At 42.4% G+C, this 18,857-nt stretch overlaps 1 protein-coding gene across 3 annotated transcripts; it reads right to left on the reverse strand.

Annotated features, from left to right (window-relative positions):
- Window positions 1-407: 407 nt before the first annotated feature.
- Window positions 408-13,873, reverse strand: LOC135502451 (lysosomal alpha-glucosidase-like). 3 transcript variants are annotated; one of them, XM_064795288.1, is made up of 16 exons: window positions 13,785-13,873; window positions 12,629-13,416; window positions 10,768-10,913; window positions 10,244-10,509; window positions 9,584-9,819; window positions 9,164-9,400; window positions 8,414-8,527; window positions 7,925-8,130; window positions 7,360-7,493; window positions 5,826-5,977; window positions 5,331-5,485; window positions 4,934-5,018; window positions 4,414-4,595; window positions 3,483-3,574; window positions 2,677-2,726; window positions 408-1,157 (listed from the first exon to the last, which is right to left on the reverse strand). In XM_064795288.1, the coding sequence occupies exons 2-16, from the start codon at window positions 13,394-13,396 to the stop codon at window positions 930-932; spliced, it is 3,051 nt and encodes a 1,016-aa protein (XP_064651358.1). In that variant the 5' UTR covers window positions 13,397-13,416; window positions 13,785-13,873; the 3' UTR covers window positions 408-929. The 3 variants fall into 3 exon arrangements, with proteins under 3 accessions (XP_064651358.1, XP_064651359.1, XP_064651360.1); XM_064795289.1 differs by having other exon boundaries at window positions 1,001-1,157; window positions 3,483-3,567; XM_064795290.1 differs by lacking the exons at window positions 2,677-2,726; window positions 3,483-3,574 and having other exon boundaries at window positions 1,001-1,157.
- Window positions 13,874-18,857: the final 4,984 nt, after the last annotated feature.

The following is an 18,857-nucleotide window of genomic DNA, read 5'->3' on the forward strand; positions in this document are numbered from 1 at the left end:
CCTCAAAGTCGTCTAGGTACTTCAGTTTCTCTTGAACGGAGTAACTCCGGCATCTTTTCGGCAACGCGTCCATACCGTCGGCTTGGTGGGCGTGCAAACGGATGAAATGTATTGGAAGGGAGGTCATTTTATACTCTCTCGACCGACTAAAATTGCGTGCAAATGCATAAGGACAATGTTTTAAAAATAATTTCCATTGAAACACAACACAATGACCCTATCCTAGGCCCTTGTCTTGGCCACAGTCGGTTGCGAAAACTAGACTTACTGCATAATAATGAACGGGGCGTGAATTTTGTATGGAGTGTTTTGATGTCTTAGAACCGATTCTAGGTTATGTATGTTTGAGGGTAAATGCCCAAATAATAAAATATATTAATCATTTTGTAAGTGTAACGTTTTTATTGAGCCACTCTGTATTATTTCATTAACTGCTAATTAGGTGTAATCTCTTTCCTGCCTCGCATGCATCACTTAATGTAAAATTATCTCACCGCGTCATTCTTTTTCACCTCATATAGCTGCCGAGTCTAGCTTAGCTTGAGTAATTAAATACTGATTTCACGAGAGCAGTTGTATAAAAAACGAGTTCGTTGATTTTGCATTTGAAATTTCGCCGCAACGGCAAACTGTGACGTCTTTCCGCTGTAGTGGAAGAAGGCCCTTATGCTTAATAATCCTAAAAGCTGTTTACAATTCCTCCGATCACATTGTGTGGTGCTTGAGCCCCTGCCCCACCCAGATCTGATGCAAACTTATTAATATTCAGATGGGCCAGAATAGATCAAGTCAATTTACACCACGGATGTATGTACAGCACTTTCCAATTGTGTTGACACCCACTTGGCATGTTTCAAAGTGTGTCCTTCTTCTATACAGGATGAGTCAAAAAAGGTCATCTTTTTTATTGACTTGTCCTGTATAATTGTTTATTGCCATATAATGCTAAAATTCTGATTCGATATCTCTATTTTGATCGAGTTAACCATCAACACATGACTCTGAGCATCGAAGCTGAATTGCGTAAACGGTTTGCCATTGATTGTCAAGCTGTTTGGCTTCGTGTCAACTCCTAAAACCCTTACGGTGCCCAGCGTCATTGAGGTTTCGAAGTGGCTCTGGACTACTACGCCGTTGATATAACCTCCTTGGTTCGTCTGAAAAAGAGAAAGCGACTGTAAAGACTCCATTTTTACTGAATTTAGCGCCTACATTTTTTGGTATAAAATGCTATTACTACTCTACAAATTATGCAAAAAAACGATGATAAAGTCCGTACAGTGGGGAACGGAATCGGGTACAAAGTATTTTTTGCATTCTCATCCTAAAATAAATACTTTGTGTCCTGAAATTAATGTTCATTTAACTTCCTGATAGAGTTCAGTGTAGGTACAGGGGGTGTTGGACTCCAATGCTATTCATTCGCCTTCCGGCCCAGTTGGAGTCATTCTTAAGGCCCTTTCCACTACCATACAATCTGTCCCTGTTTAACTGTGCCGTGCTCAGTCCGGACCCGGCCCACTTGTTTTGTACCATTTCCATTGCGCGCAATAATATCCAGGCCAAATTCATCTCCACTGGCCAGATCTCCGGCAATACTATAGATATCCTCCACTGGCTCTGACAGGCTCTCCCCCGAAGTGGAATCCTGCAATTTTGAACCTGCAGCTGCATTGGCAATAGGTGCCCCTAACGCGGCAGGACATGGCTTCTTGGTCTTGGAAGTTTTCGTTTTTGCAGACTGGAGCAGAATTGACGGCCTTGACATCGGCCTGTTTCCCAAGATTTCATCCATCCTATCGTAGAACTCCCAAGTTTTCCGCCCACGGCCGGACCGGCCATTGTTATCAAGAACTTCCCGATACTTTTTTTTCATTTTTTTCACTTTTTCCTGGTACTGCTTGCCATCACGTCCTTCGAATCCTGACATTGAGAGGGACACGGCGATTTGCGAAAAAAAATCTTGTTATTGTGTGGAGCCCCCTCCAATTGAGCCTGTATCGTCTCCTCGCCCCAAATAGTAATCAACTGGAGCGTTTATGGAACGCTCCATGTTGCCCCTCTTGTTGTTGCTGAAGGTGCTGCTGCTGGCATGTTGTAGCGATATAAATCAATAACTTACGACAGAACTGCACAGTGACAGAAATACCGGGGAATGACAACGGTCAAGGTCATTAGTGAGCATGCGCACTATTACTCAGATAAGTGGGCCCGGCCCAGTTCGCGTTTCCACTGCTCATTTTTATTGCCGAACCGTGCTCGACCCGGGTCGAGCTCACGTCCTTTTGGGGGGTTCGGCCGACATGGAAATGGCACCGTGCCGAGCCCGGTCGACCCATTTCCATTACGCTTTTTTTAACCGAGCCGTGCTCGACCCGGGTCAAGGCCCGGCAGTTTTTGATAGTGGAAAAGGGGCTATAGAGTTTTCCTACCGACAATAGGCCATTTTCCACTACCGTACAATCTGTCCCTGTTCAACTGTGCCGTGCTCGGTCCGGACCCGGCCCACTTGTTTTGTACCATTTCCATTGCGCGCAATAATATCCAGGCCAAATTCTGGTGTCCACATCGGCCGCTGTCAGCAGCGCTACTCTCCTATTTTTGGAGTTAGGAATGCTCCATGATTTGACAACTCTAATGCAGTATGCTTGCTTCATATGTGATCGTAATACATACTTTCGCTGCTGTGAGTGAGATAAGGTTGCCCATGTACTGTCCATTTTGCACTAAAAGAAATGGAAACAAAAATCTCTTATCAGCAGATAAGTAATTCAATATGCACTCTTATCAGCAGATAAGTAATTCGATATGGTATTATTTAAGCCCCCCTCCCCCCCCCCCGTCCTAGCTGAACACGTACAGCGACGTGACAATTGCTGCTATGGAAGGACATAACAACGCTTGCGCATCATTATAATTAGAATTGAAGTGTTGCACGGATATAGATTATAATAATATGTTGGTGATGATATGATATCCCAAAAGCGCTTTGATCAGGCAAACATGGAAAAGCGCTATATAAGAACTCAATATCATTATTTGTGTTATTAATTCTTATTTGTATCAAATTGGCCTTTTGTAGACAAAGTTACATATCCCCTAATGTGATGCATTGATAAATGTACACAAGCTACTTTCTGAGAATACCATCGCCACTATGAATAAAAACAAAACTTTTGATAAATGCTGATAAAGCACTTTCTCGCATAGCTCGTTTGGCCTTAATGAAAATAGAAACCCTTTTTCGGTCATTAAGTTGTTTTGCCCCTCATCCTGTGGTTAAAAGAATTCAGGCCTACTACCGCATCACACAATTTATTGTCTTCAACTAAAGCCCACTTGCACTCGCTAAATTCCCATTGTTTTATTGTTTTATCAGGGTTATCAGGACAACTCTTGTTGACATCGACCCCCCACCAAACAGTTACATGGGAGTCAATAGGCATAAACCGGCACGGGCAAATAAACGCGATCGTACTTACTTGGCGAGTCACCGTCATCACAGTACCATTGAAAGTTGAACGGATTAGTCGTATTAGGCAGGGCAGCGACCAATTCAAACGGGTTCTTCCGGCGGGAGGAAAAGAAGAACTCTATTTGAAAGGATGAGGCAGATTTTCCTTCAATGCATGTTCTTCTCTTTTTTTCAATAGTAAACATTTTTTTTCTGTACATGTTTGACGATTTTCTTCTTTTGTTTCAACTCTTATTTTTGGCACGGGCCGCACAAATCCAGGTGCAGGAAACTTCACGCCTCCTTGATCGAGTGAACCCGAATGTTCGACTTCATAAACGTCACCTCATCAGACCACGAGAATGTGACATTTATAAGCTACTCGTTATATTTATCTTGGTCACCGCAATAACACAGCGCTGTACACGTCATTGACAGTAGTGTCATCATTGTATCGGGGGAATCGAGAACAACTCACTGACGTCATGATGCCGTGCCTCACCCCGTAGCCAGGCCCGTTGATATATTCGATGCTTCGAAAATAATCAAGCCCTTAACGCAGAGGTAGCAAATAAGAAGATTTCGCAAGCCTTACGAAGCGCAACGAACGAAAAAGTAGCAGTGGGTAAATGCATATTATCGACGTATTATCAATTTTCCGATTCCGCCTAAAACTATGTAACAATATATTAAATATAATTTGTTCGAGAGGCTAATTAGCCGATATAATTAACTAAGTGCGGTTTAACATTTGCCCCGTGTTACGACTATGCGGCTGCCTCCTCTCTCGGGAGATGCATGTAAGGCTATGTATCATAATTATCTAGCAGTCTGTTGTAACTACATGTAGTGTATTACGCGTGCATTTTTCGGGAGCAGAAAACAGGTCAAAGGAGCCCTTTATGCCAATAATTTGAATCATGTAAGATGATGGAAAAACCCTGGTTGTTAAGATGTACCTGAGTGTAGTTGTAACATTTGCCCCCTGTGTAACTACTATGCTACCTCCTCTCATATGCACGTTGATCTTATCCAGGGGAGCGTCAAGCGTGACCGATGCTCCCGAAGCCGCCATCTTATTGCCCGTCGCGTAGTCGAACCAGACATCTTTAGGGAAGTAAGCATCAACGGTGGTGGCACCCTAGGCAAGAAAGAGCACGTCTTATTTGCTGTGTTTTTTTTTAGATATTTAGTTGACACTCATCGAATAACGTATCAGTTCGATAGCACAAGGATGTATTAAGGAACAGGCGATACAGATACAGCATAAGTACATTACCGATGCGATTCCATCTGCATTTTCTTATTCTTAATACATGTAATAATAGGCCGGAACTTTCTCGAGCAATGTTCGATTTTCTGCTCGATCCCGAAGTATTAGTAAAATGTGGTTTAATTTCATCGATCCATTTTCGCGGACAACCAAAGGACACAATTCCATCGACATCGACGAGCGTACTGGAGCTATTTGCTATCTACCTGAGTTAAAACTGGTGAAATCATCAACGAGTCTCCCCACAGGAACTGCTTATCAATGGTATACGTCTTGGAATCTTTGGGGTACCTGGCCAAAGGTAAAATTTGAAACGTTTTTTAATTTTAAGATGTTTACTACTTTCGGCGACAGAGGCATAGTGAGGACAGAGTACAGGGTTTAATTGCCTCAACCCATGTTGCCATTTGGGATTAAGGCGGCCATGTTGAACTTTAGGCAAAATCCAGGGTGACCCCAAATAATGTTCGCATTGCTTTTCAGCCATGTCAACCTCTACTGCAATCCCACCAGACTTAATACAGAATGCTTCATATTTCTCAAATATGTTGTTTACTGAGAGTCAAGAAAGGCACTGACCACTCATTGGAATGTGACACTTACTGGAAAAACAATGGCCTAGCTACTCCTGTACCATTGATATGACTTTTGTAGAGCAGGGAGTATAACGTTGGCAATAAGGTGTATCTAAGGGTGATGGCGTCTCTCATGGCGTCCTGGGCCGATTTTGGGAAACTTGGGTTGGCAGGGTCCTGGTCCTGGTGGGAACATTAAAAAACATAATGTTTAATGTGAATGAATTAATGTGAATAAATCTGGCTGATCTTCGGACCAAGCCTTAACTTGCCTCGATGAAATGTATCTAAGAAACCATTAGTTCTAAAACGCATTTAAGAAATGCGAAAACCGAATTGTATAAGCCTAGCTACATAATCAAAAATACTTTTTATGGTATCGGCAAACTGGATCGAGTGGAACACAGTCAAGAACATGGACGTGTTGACCCTCATCCGAAGGCGTTTTATGAAGTTTCTATTGAACCCTTTGGTGCAAGAGAGACCGGATAAAGGAACACAAAACGTAACATAATTTACTCACGGGTGCACCTTTCGTATTATGGTTCCTCATGAAAGGGTAAAATGCTCCAAGTTGCATCCATCGCGCGCACAGCTCAGCGGTGGTTGAGCCCATGAAACCACAGATGTCAGCGCCAACCATTGGAATACCAAACATGTTGAAGTTCAGGATACCTGGTGTGGAATACAACAAAATGATACTTCATGCAACCATTGCAAATATTTTACTATCACAATTACCTGAAAAGGTACGTGACAGAAAGCGACGACTCTCCACTCACTGGGGTTTCCCGGAATGGACGGTAAGAAGAGGTCAACAGGCCTGGCGCTCAGCTGTGTCATTGAAGGAGGTAGCTGACAAATAGAAAAATAACTGCAATGTTGATGGTTTGTTGGGAAATATCTCACGTTAGGCCATTCAAAATTAATTTTTAGATTTACGTTACCGCCCGCCCCGGTTTTTGCCTCCGTCCCAATATTTTTTTGTTTTTTGCTAAATTTAAAAAAAAACGTTTTTTTGTATTAGTTCGGTATTGAAGCCCATTGGAAACCTTTTTTTATGGCCCTACTGGCACAACTCCTTATAGGGATAGCTTCGGTACAGTGCTTATATGACCATTTACTAGCCAAAATATCCAACTCCCGTTAGATGTAGTACGCAATAGTATACCGACGCCGCATTGCAGGAATAGACTAGAGTGGAAGGTTCTTTCATCTTTTTCGAACTGAGGAGGACACGGATGCCGCGAATTTGCGTTTCAGTTAATTAGTATAGTCCTAAGCTTCAAAATGATATCTTTGACAAAGAGATTAGAACAATATGAACTGAGTTATGAACTTGGAAAGATAGCGTACTGGGACTAACGATCGGGTAGAGTTGTCTCATAGTGTGTTAATACTCGGACTACTGCTGAATTGTTGAGTTTAAAGCTGACTGCTGTGACAGCTATGTAATTTCTCATGTTTGTAGTTGCCATCATAGGCTCATAGTGTGTTAATACTCAGGCTCCTGCTGAATTGTTGAGTTTAAAGCTGACTGCTGTGACAGCTATGTAATTTCTCGTGTTTGTAGTTGCCATCATCATTGGCTCATAGTTCAAATTAATGATAAAGATAGTCTGTTTAGCATATCTTTATTTTGTCCATTTTATACATGTACATGTAAATTTGAGTGACGTAAATCTAAAAATTAATTTTGAATGGCCTTAGTGGAAGCCACCCTATAAATCAAACGAGGAAACGGTCCAACTGGACTAAAAATTGAACCCACTATTGCAAAACTTAGAGGGATCCGCATTTCATCCATTGGCGGTTCGGGATTGTTTGGCAAAAAGCAACTGATGGCACCAACATCTAACCTGGTATATGTTTGTATGAGGGTCCAATTGCACCATCAATATAGTTTGCATAATCATGTATTTACGGCCGACAGGGGCAGATTCTGGCACCACAGCTGGTGATGGTGGCGCTGGCAGACGGGATGGGGGATATTTTCAGCCTGCTCTGACACAAGGGTTGCATTTGCAAGGACTTTTTTACACAAGAAACAATCTTACCGGGAATCGAAAAATATATATTATTCCAATCGGCATTGTTGTCACCGAGCCAGTGGAATCCGTATTTCCCTGAGCCAGCGAAGGTAGAACGGCTCACGGTGAATGGTCGCTTCTTCGTCAGGTTGGTGAGAACCCTAAGGAATAACATTAATTGACACTTCATGAAAATATTCACGTTTTCTTGAAATTAATGATGTTGATTACAGGGCATAACGTTATGAAACTGTAGTCGTTTCATCGCCAATTCTGATTGATTTGGTCCGTATCATAACGAAGATGACGATTATCATTGTGATTGTGGACAATTTCAACCTTTTCGTTCATTTCCCGCATCACCAAAAAAAGAATGAGAGGGATGATTTATAGACCAGCCGACATTTTGTTAAGAATAGTTAGCTCTGCAATTGGGTTTCAAATTTAAAATGTATGTGTTATAGCCTGGCTAATCAAATTCAAGCGAAATTTTTTTGAAAAGAGGTCGTTGTACGATAACAGCTTGTTAGGAAATTGGACAATTTTAGATTTCGTTAGGAAATTGGCGTCTGATAAGATGCTAAAATCTCACTTGTTTGTCTGTACAATCTCAAAGTGTCCATACAGACTGTGAAGATTGTAATGAATGGAGAGGTTCTGCGGGGAGGACGGACAGATAGTCTTGTCTCGGAGGTTGCCGCCAAGGACCCCGGGGACGAATGGTGGGTAGTCATATTTGCTGTTGGCAGGGCACCCCTTGGTTGAGCCAACAACAAAGTTTGATGGTTCGTTCATGTCCTGCAAAAAACATCACAATAATGTAATGTTTTGCATGTTAATACAGTGTTCAAATGATGCCCTCCCGACAAAATATTCACAGTCAGATTAAATATTTTGGGCTTTTCCTTCAAGAAGGTGCTTCTAGAGGTTGCGTTCCTTTATGTAGGCTGAAAAACCCTAAAGGTTATTCGGAGTATCATTCCAATGAACTTCTCATCAATCTCAACAAGCATTAATTGCACCAGACCAGCCTGTGGGCGAGGCTGGCGAAGTAGAAAACCTCCTTATGATTTTAACTTACAATCCAAATTCCATCAAATGGGATCTGCTTTCGATAGCCACTTGCCAAGTCCAACCAGTAGCCGTAGGAAGCTGGGTTGCTGAAGTCTGGGTAGGCTGTGGTACCAGGCCAAACCTGAAAGTAAAGTTAAAGGAGGATAATCATACTTGGAGAACATCTTCTATAATAAACGTGACTCCGAGCCCCAAATAACTTTTTTCTGGTTTCGATCTCAGATTCGTGCCTTTAGCGCCCAGCAAACAAGCAATTTTTGTTGCTGCAATTGTGCGACAGAAAGATCGCTCGTCTGCGGATAAAACCTGTATCTGGGTTTGACGTTAACCGCAGGTCGAAGCGATCATTGACCTTGTATATCAGGCACAAAAATAGTTTCCTACATGGTGTCAGAGGATTTGCATGAAATTATGATGGCCAAATCCAGGGTATTTAAGGGGGTTGCGTCACATACCTTACCGTTGATTAGATCATGAACCCGTCATTCCATAGCCGTATGTGTTGGATGAAGATACACCCTTCTGTTTCCCTGAGCAAGGTGTTGGGGATGCCACGGCAAAATATCATGGTGTAATGCTTACCAGTGTGTTTAGGAGGAATGGATGACATGCCACGCCAACGCTTATTTTCATTATTAATACTAAATGCATACGGGCTGTATCCCTTGATGTTCGAGATAACCAGTCCCACGATCGTAGCTAAAATCTTTGTGAATAAGGTCCAACACCAGGGCATTTGGAGGGTTATTTGACCTACCACACCGATAATTGGACCAGAGCCGTCCGCCGCCTGGATGAAAATCCCCTTTGCTATACCAGAATCGTAAGGGTTGTACCCCTTGATGTTGGGGATTCCCGGGTCCACGATCATGATGTAGTGCTGGGTGTGGTTGTGGAGATCTTCGACCACTTTGTCGAGGTATGGATAGTTGACGGTGTCGTAGGTCCAGTCGTAGTGGTTATGCATGTAGTCAATGTCGTTCCATTGAGTGTCCTGCAGGTAAGGAAATAAGATCAAAGTGACACTCTCATTGTAGCTAAACGGAGAATATATGAAACCTCGCCACAAGTCCGAAAAACGTACTTGTACGTCACCTCCAGGGCTACAAGGCATTTTTTGTCGTTACTTAGTACCACCATACAGACCTTACCGACGTTGAAACAAATAAAAACTTACGTAAGGGAAATTTCCGGCTCTCATTCTGTTTACCACACGCATCATGCCATCTGTTCCTCCATAACCCCACCGACACAAGTGAAACCCGAGCGCCCAGTATGGCGGCATTATGGGCCGACCAATCACAGCGGTGTACTGGCTGATGACGTCATCAGGAGTTGGACCAGTGAAAACCCAGAAGTCCAGAATGCCTCCAATGGTCCGGTAGGTGATCGTTGAGCCGGATATAATGATATCTGTGAGTGAAGATATATATAACCTCATCAACATGCGACAGGTAACATCCAGTCCGTGCAGATTAACTAGTAATATTCCCTAGTTTTATTCCTTCAGGCGTTGGTCCCTCTCTTAGGGACAAATTTGTAAAACCTGCAGTCATCGCACTATAGCCAAACAAGTGCTTCTATGATAGGCCATTATTGAAAGGCTAGCAGTGCACACCACAAGACCCAGAGGTACACTCGCCATGAAGGAGGCCTGTTTTGAGACATCTACACCTACGATGTAGTGTCGCAAGCTCTCGATCGACTCGTTTAAAGTTTCTCGAAAGAAAATGGTGTCATCTTCCTCCTTCCAATTAATCTTCATTCTGATCAACACGGCAACACCATTTTTTTCTGATATTTGAAGTAGATGTCGCTTTCATGACAGAACACTCACCCATTGCATTGCTGTTAAGCAGAAACACGCCATAGGCATCGCCATCCTCTTCAATCCCGATGAAGAAGGGGTGTGTCCCGTACAGGTTGGTATTTTCCTGGGGTGGGACGTCCCTAGCCCAGAAGGTCACTTTCTTGGTGTTGGTTCCATCCAGCCAAAGCTGTCCCCGGTGTTCACCGAGGCCGTAGATATATTTTGTTGGGAGACTGCTGGAGATTTCGATGAACTGGTCGGCGTAGGTTAGCTGGTATTTGGTTGTGTCGAAACTGAAAATTGAAGCCGAAAGAAGGGTCAATGACAAAGGTGCTGCATATCGCTGGAGCCTTGGCGAGTTGCAATATGCTAAAAAAAGCAACATTTAGCCCCAAAATATGTTCTTTTACATTCTCTGCACATTACTTTTCACTGCGTTAAACAATTGGCATTCCAAAATAATGTGTGAGAGATAAATTATTAATATTCCTCATATAACTCAACAACATTTGTACAAAAACATAGGTGCTGCCGATGACCCATTAACTTACAGTTTCGAGCCCGTGCTTGACCTCGAGATGGTCAAGCCAGCTGGAACCTGCTGGAAGTCGACCTTGTAGTCTGTACTGCTGACCTTGCTTGTGACCTTGGGGGTGTCGATTGGGACTTCGTAGCGCTTGTTCTGCGGGTCATAGATCTGGGGAAAACGGTGTAAATACGCTGATTTTAGAGTAGTAGGCATATGGTCATCTGGACTCAGATATGTATTTGAATACATCAAAGTAAGCACAGACTAATATAATTATACTTTAAGATTTATTTGGATGAATATACATTACTGACAGTGAGCGTACGGGCTTAAGCTCAGTATAGCCTCCGCCCATCGAGTTCATCCAGACCCGTAGCTTTATTTGGATGAATATTTCACAGTATATACAGTTAGCGGACGGGTAGGAACACATTTTATGACTTTTTTTCCGAGTAACTGTTGTTTTGTTTTGTAGAATGTTCGAATTCGTCTTCCTAATTTTGCGTTTTGAACTCTGATCAATTATGCATCCAAACTCCACTCGCATTTTGGTACATAAAACACACAACTATTTAATATTGTTTTCGTGAAATAAGATGGTTTAGAATTCCAAAACTTTTACTGACAACATACTGACAACATTTTAGCAACATTTTTGGGTTGCAACAAATGTTGGCAAAATCTTGCCTAGTGTGTAAAGTGAAAAATGCGTGTAACAATATTTTTACAACACGTTGTAAAAATGTTGCAAATTAAATTAAATGCAAAGCAATTCTTCGTTGCAGTACAGCTGGCACGCGGTAGTGTGGAATTCCCTTGGCGGGAGTGGAGGCGGGGACCCAACAACAACACCTTGCCCTGCATGTGCAGGGTTAGACCCACTATATCAGAATGACAGCCAAGGCGAGTCGATTCCGATACGTTGCACTTGACGTCAGCTGGGTAGAAGCAGTATGGAATTCCCCTTGGCGGGTAGTGGAGCTAGGCGGGAACCCAACAACAATCTCTCGCCCTGCATGTATCAGGTTAGACCCGCTATCAGGATGACAGTCTGTGCGAGTCGATTCCGATACGTTGCACTTGACGTCAGCTGGGTAGAAGTAGTATGTAATTCCCCTTGACGGTAGTGGAGCTAGGCGGGAACCCAACAACAACCTCTCGCCCTGCATGTATCAGGATGCAAACTACAGGATGACAGTATATGCTGGTCGATTCTGGTAGGCTGCATTTGACGTCAGCTGGGTAGAAGTCGGAAGTGGCGGCGAGAAATTAAACCAACAAGAGTGCCGAGCCATTTATGTTAACGAGCTAAGAAAAACGGTGCCATTGCATGTAGAGTTATATTTTTCTGGAAAGGCCAGACATTTGCCAACAATAAATAATTGGAATTCTGTGCATAACTCCAGTAAATTATTTTTTAGTGTGATATTTCCTAAAATGCAAAATGAGGAAGAAGTGAGGAAGAAGTCAAAAACCGGTGTGACAGCGGATATAGTCCCCCTGGAGTCATAGTCCGGTAGCATTGTATTTGACCAATTAAGCAGCATGATCTATTGTACCGCTAACCCTAACCAAAACATTTAGCAATGCGGGCTATTGTTACACGGACTATCAGCCCTAGGACTACTATCCCCGTCACACCGGACAAGTCACCTCGGCAGTTAAAGATAGAGTGAATACAAATAAGAAGGCTATCAACCTTACAATGTAAAACGGGTTCTTGTTTTGGTCTCCATCATTTGGTCTGTCTGCAGCGTCATCACATCGTGCGACCAATGGGAGTTTTTTTTGTTACGTTTAAGCTTGGCAGTTAATAACCTCGACCTCGGCAGTTTATAGCGATATAGGAAGAGTGAATGCAAATAAAAAAGGCTAGTATCTACCTTAAAATGATCTCTTGTTTTGGTCTCCATCATTAGGTCCATCTGCAACGTCATCACATCGTCCGGCCAATGGGAATGTTTGTTACGTGTAAGTTTGGTAGTGTAACCAAAGGACGTCGGCTGTGGTTGGCTCATGTTGTATCCTGTAGAATTATCAGCTGGGTAGAAGCAATACGGAATGCCATTGGCTGTACTGGATGCCGGGACCCAACAACAGCCTTTAGCCTTACATTTATCAGGGCTTGCCCCGCTCTCGGGGTAACAGTCCAAGCGAGTCGGATCAGGGACGTTGCACTTCGGATCCGGGGGAGTCGATGAGGGGTAGAAGCACCACGGCGTATCCTGAACCATGCTGTCAACTCGATTGCTGCGCTCTGTTGGCTTCCAGCAACATCCCTTTGCCTTGCATTTGTCCTCAGAAGCTCCGCCCTCGGGAAAGCAATCTGTCCGCGTTGCAACAGAACAGGACGGGCCGACAGCACTCCCAGTCATCCCAGGCAGTAGAGTCCTGTCAGATTCTGGCCCATTCCCTTCGTATACCAAATCCTTATTTTCTAAATCGTTAAGACATATTTCGCTAGCATAGAGAAATAATGCGGTAATCCCAATAGTCGCGAGGAAAGCAACTCCAGATACCACCATCACGAAGACCAGACAGTTCCTCCGGGCTCTCTCGGGGTCCTTTGGGGAATTCTTCTTGCTACGGACGGGATAAAAGACGAGCGTGGGCAAGCCGGACTTTACTAATTGATGCTTGTCTTCCTTCATAGCTTCGTCATGAAGTTAGCCTGAAAAGAATAATTAGAGATGTCTGCCCTGTATTTTTCACTTACGAAACTTTTACGTACGCACAGTGTATAAACGAGCATGCTATATCTCCCGGAATAGAGTCCATTGATCACATTCTTCCTGTTGGTATAGCATGCTCTGACAAACTTGTGCACAGTGTAAAACCCGATGTAAAAGTCGATATCCGGCCCTATTGTATTCCATGCAGGCCTACGGATGGTATATGGTTCTATATAGAGACCATGATCGTCAATTGCTCAGAGGTTAAAGCGCATAATATAATCCTTTGTTTCAAAATGTTTGAAAATGTATTTCTGTATCTTTTGTTAAGGTGTGTAAAGGGTTGATAACACTGATAAATTTTTACAATATATAACAATGGAAAAAATATGCATCACTCAAGAAAAACGTTGAGAAAGTTGGCAAAGACCGCCTAACAAAATCTGCACTGCGAATAGGAAAGGTCAGGGTAAGACATTTGGTTGCATGTTCTGACGCGTTTCTTACCTTTTCGTTATCAAGTTGATAGTCAGTTGTTGAATAACATAGGCCTAGTAGGAGGTCTGATATTTACTTTGGAGCGATAGTGTATGATAATTCTATAATTGGATAAGTAATTAGGACAATACGAATATGATCATCACGAGCTATGAAAATTTGTCAAAGTTCAAGAGAGTTTTTGTGCAGGTAGGAGTTAAGAAGACATTGAGAATCAATATCACGACATAAACAATCCACCATTATCATAATCAATATAGCAGCTCGTAGGACGTTTGTATGCCCACAGATGGTAACGGACATGCATAGCATCTTGACCCTCAATGTATTGACATTTCCTTGGACATTGCTCGGCTTACAGAAAATGTGCGTCGAGGCTACGGAGGCAATTCCGATGGAAGTTCAGTATGCATGCTTAGCGGCCTGCACTCGACCGTGGGAGCACCATCTTTTTACGCCATATTTCATCAGACACCCAAATTTCTTGTTGCTTCCCCCTGCAGCGCCAATGATGATGATGATGATGATGACTATGATACATACATCCTTTACAGCCTGTGGTCACAGGCGCGTGATGAAGACACCAGACTAAATCAATCAATTCGCAATCGATCAGTCGCCAACCTTTAATGCCTGTTATTTATTCTTATGCATCTTGACCACCAAGGTTTTTACATCCTAGCAACATTTAGGATTTTATATACGCCGGCTACATTTTATAAACCCCGGCTACATGAGGTCCCGGATGAACGTATATGCTGAAAATCAGTATATGTTGTAAAATGTATTCTAAACATAGAATAATAGTATGTGGTTTCAAAACAGCTCTGCAGATGGCGATAGTGAGCTTCGACACCGTGAAGAGGCTTTGATGTACGTACCTTTCGGCAGGAAAGCGAAGGCTCATGTGACCGGCGGGAAAAGTAACCAATCCAAACAATACTACTCACTTTCTTCTGTACTCGTGACGGGAATCCCACTCGTGGCATACATAGGCCAACGCGGAAGACCTACTACAGCTAATTACAATCATGTGACACAAGTGTCCGTAATTGCCAATTCTGATAACGGTATAACATGTATAATGGGTGAGAGTGTCACGCGAGATGACCTCAAATGGGTCAATGGGAATAGCTATCCAATGTATGTATATCTCAACAAGCTGCTGATCTCAATAAAAAAATAGTTTCTGAATTTAAATGACAGATACATGTACCATTCTCCATAGCAGACATGATAATATTCAGGCATGACCGCCTGAACAAACTTCTATCACTGAGCCGGAGTATGGGCCAATATAATGACATTATCAAGGGCATTATCACTAAAGCTGTTAGACTCCCGGGGCAGTCTATTTCGTCATCCTATTCAGATTGTCTCATAGCTGTCGGCTACCAATTCACCTCCTTCCACTCGAGTGTAGTATTTCCCATCATCAAATTCCACATAAAAGTGTTGAAATTTTAATCTGACTGAATTATCACGCCACCCGATTTCAATCCCGACTCGAACCTGCGTGCAGCGATCATCTTGTATTTGTGCGGGCCGGTACATTTACGCCGCGCAGCGTTCATCATCACCTATTCACCTGTCTAGAATAAGACATCCCAGTTTTGAGACAGACAAGTTATTTCTTGCAATTTACTGCACACAGTGTTTGACCCCTAATAGGCTGCAACTAGCGCCATATACAAATACTCGAAATCTTGGGACTACCCATTTCCCATTTAAATGACCGGATCGTAGACCGTTAAAATCACTGGCACCGCGTCAATCTGTGTCTTTTTGGTTCACAATGTGATCCTTATTTCTGTCACTAAATTTGTTTTTCCGTCGATTTTTCTCCTTGAATTCTATCACAGCAGGTCTTATTATTGTTCATAGACTAGCTGAATTTGTATGCAATTTTGTCTCTCATCATATTTATTTCGTATAAAGGGCTGTTTTTTTTAGAAAAGGTTTTTTCGTGGTCATTTGTCCGTTTATTTCATGGATATTTTGGGTGATGTCCGTTTACTCGATAACCGCTTTTAAAATCAAATTAAAGGTTTTTAAGGTATTTGATATTAATTAATATTACTATTAGTCGAGTGGGATTGTCGTTGGATGTTGACTGTTGGACAGTTGTTATGAGGGAATGACGAAAATATGACCAAATTGTTGAGATTATATTCACTTCGTGAATACCTTTCCCTTTGAGAATGTCGAATTGTAAAATAGAACGTGATCGACAAACCTGGTGTTTTTCGCAAAAATTCATGTGTGCACGTGTTATATGTTCATTTCAATTTATTTTAATTTATAATTTCGACGTGTTCTTATGGAGTATTGCATCTCATTGATTTTCGTATGTGCGGACCGCCTTCTAAGTTTTTCAAGGCAGTAAATTTGAATCGAAGGGGTGAAAGCTAAATAGCTCAATTTTTGTCATTTGAAGCTGTTTCGGTTGCCTAGTGGATACACTCTCTGCGTATCACACGGTAGACCCGAGTTGCCCTTTCACCGCCGTAGTCATAATAATATTCCGACTACACGGCAGGGCGCCAATATTTCAACACTGAACTTTAGTTCACTCCCCTGTTATGAGAGGGCTTTCCCGTTGATTTTCGTCTGCATCACAAGTTTAAGCCGGTGTAATGTTTTTGAGTGTTTCCCCTCATTGTTTTGGAACGCTCAAAAATAGATTGACAAGTTTTTCTGTGTATCCCCCCTATTGAAAAGTCGTGGTCTCTCTAGCTGCCTATTGTTTGGAAACACTGACACATGGGAAACAACCACAGATGTTACACCGGGTCGCAGTAGAAAGTTTTTTGCTATTTCACCAAATCAATGTATTCGTCAAAATTCTGAAGGCACGTTAAAATGGCGTCCAGAAGAATAATTAGTTGAAATGAAGTTGTTGGTCCTCGATACAACCTAAGTTTCAGTGGCCTGAGGCCTAACCAATCCCATTGTAAACCTGACGCCGATAGGCTTGCTCTGTTTTTGCCTATATGCGGGCCCTCTATTTTTTTCGTAACGTGTCAACTACTGTTTTTACATGATGACTTTTCTAATTGGACATCATAGAGGCTGAAAATAATTTAGAAATCAAATTAGAAGTAAATGTAGTTTCAAACATTTCCAGCAGATGGTGTTATGGCTGCACCGAACCCCTGGTAACAGCTTTACGTCATATGCCGCATCACCGCCAGAATCTCGGGGTTGACGTAGCATGTCTGACCTCTGACCCGTCTAGTTGGCCGTTACGTGTCACTACTAACTGTTTCTACATGACAAAAACATTTTTGTGGCCCACCAAATAGGTTTTAAAGGGGGACTATAGGCAGGAGGAAAGGGGCTAATTTGGCCAACTTCAAGTGACTAGTATACATAGAACCGGCCAATGGTCATGTCAGGCTCAGTACTAAATATATTCCTCGTACAAACTTGAATAATTTCGACGTACTGTGAGATATTAGAGAGACCCCTATTGGCGGCTTTTTGTAACTTTATCTTGCCTGCCTAGCTGCTGCCGATAGTGTCCTTCGTCTTATGGTAGACATAAATCAAGATACCTGACACGAACATACGAAAACAAGCCCATTGGGTTCCAGAGTCGCAGCTAGTGAGGCGGACGATGGCTGAGGAGAGGTAAAAGGGGTAAAATACGGACTAAAACTCACCAAGGCAAAAATACCATCAAACTGGGGAAGGGGAATCCCCAGCAATACACTGCACGGCGTGTTAGTACTTATCACTAGACGGAAAAAAATCATGCTCTAGATTTCTGCTCTAGTTTTAACTGCAGACTACCAAGGCTCATACACGGTCACAATGTACACTGTAATAACAAGGAAAATGTCAAAGAGCCTCCAAGATTTCCTATAGAAATACTTCATTCTCTCTCAAACTGAGTTATTGGCATCAACATTAGGCATTGTGAGATTTTAGAATCAATGTCAGACTAGTCTGTGTATTATTCATTAGCTCGTTTAGACATGTAGGCCTCCTCCACAAAAGTGCAAAACGAAACGGCTTGGCTATGCGTCAACTATAGAGGGAGCGAAAAGCTTAAGGCTAGCTGCTCCCAATAAATCCTTTGTCGATGATTGTTATATAATATTTTGCCACCTGTTATAGAAACAAATCCACGTGGCTGTCATTTAATCCTAATGAGAAGTTTTTGTTGCTGTTAATTCACAATAATCATGGAGCAAATGGTAAATATTTGTCTTTGATATTCTTGTTAGTGTAGTATAAGATATCTTTAGTGCAATTTATTTTTTATTTGCCGCATTGGGGAAATTAATAGGGTAAATATAACCAAAGTTCAAGAGCGAAAATTCAACCCATATGAGGCTTTGATTGCTGTTAATATGATCACCAGAAACAAACTTAAAATTCGATGTGGCCATTATCATAATGCAGATGAGAAAATGACATGTGATAACGAGTGACGTCGTCGATATTTATGTTAATTGTCAGTAACTAATCAGAGCTTTTATTTGTGGATGTGCCCAGGGGTTATTAAGAGGACCTCCGGAAGTGGGGAGCGCATTGAGCCCTGGAAATAGAGGTTGGAAATTGTTGGCCTCTTATTCCTCCGTACTGTTTTGTTGTGACGTATTCCTTAAAATGCCACCTCGAAACGCCTATCCTAAGGAAATTGTCCAAGTAACCTACCTATTCCATTATGCGCGTTGAAGGGTGGTCACTGGCACATGCGCCACAATTAAATTTGGCCAGAACTTGAACACCTTAAGCAATACCTCCATCAGAAAGATGCGAATGTCTATTTCATGGGTGGGAGCCTGTTCCTTGGAAAGCAACGAACTGACTCTCACCCTTGAAATTGGCATCCACCCCGTTTTGAAAAGTTCTAATTGCTTTTAGGATCTAAAATGGTGGTGCCTATGGTCACTCCATAATTATCAGTGGTAATTTCGGTCATGGTCTCCAA

The sequence above is a fragment of the Lineus longissimus genome, chromosome 18, assembly GCF_910592395.1.
Source record: "Lineus longissimus chromosome 18, tnLinLong1.2, whole genome shotgun sequence".
NCBI classification, from domain to species: Eukaryota; Metazoa; Nemertea; class Pilidiophora; order Heteronemertea; family Lineidae; genus Lineus; species Lineus longissimus.

Bases quoted from the DNA above. Each gene is read 5' to 3' on its own strand.
- LOC135502451 (XM_064795288.1), bottom strand. From the start codon at position 13,396: ATGAAGGAAGACAAGCATCAATTAGTAAAGTCCGGCTTGCCCACGCTC. The intron at 5,978-7,359 runs GTAAGATTGTTT...ATTCCACACCAG, and splicing joins TATATATTTTTCGATTCCCG to GTATCCTGAACTTCAACATG. The intron at 5,019-5,330 runs GTAAGTGTCACA...ACCTTTGGCCAG, and splicing joins GCTAGGCCATTGTTTTTCCA to GTACCCCAAAGATTCCAAGA.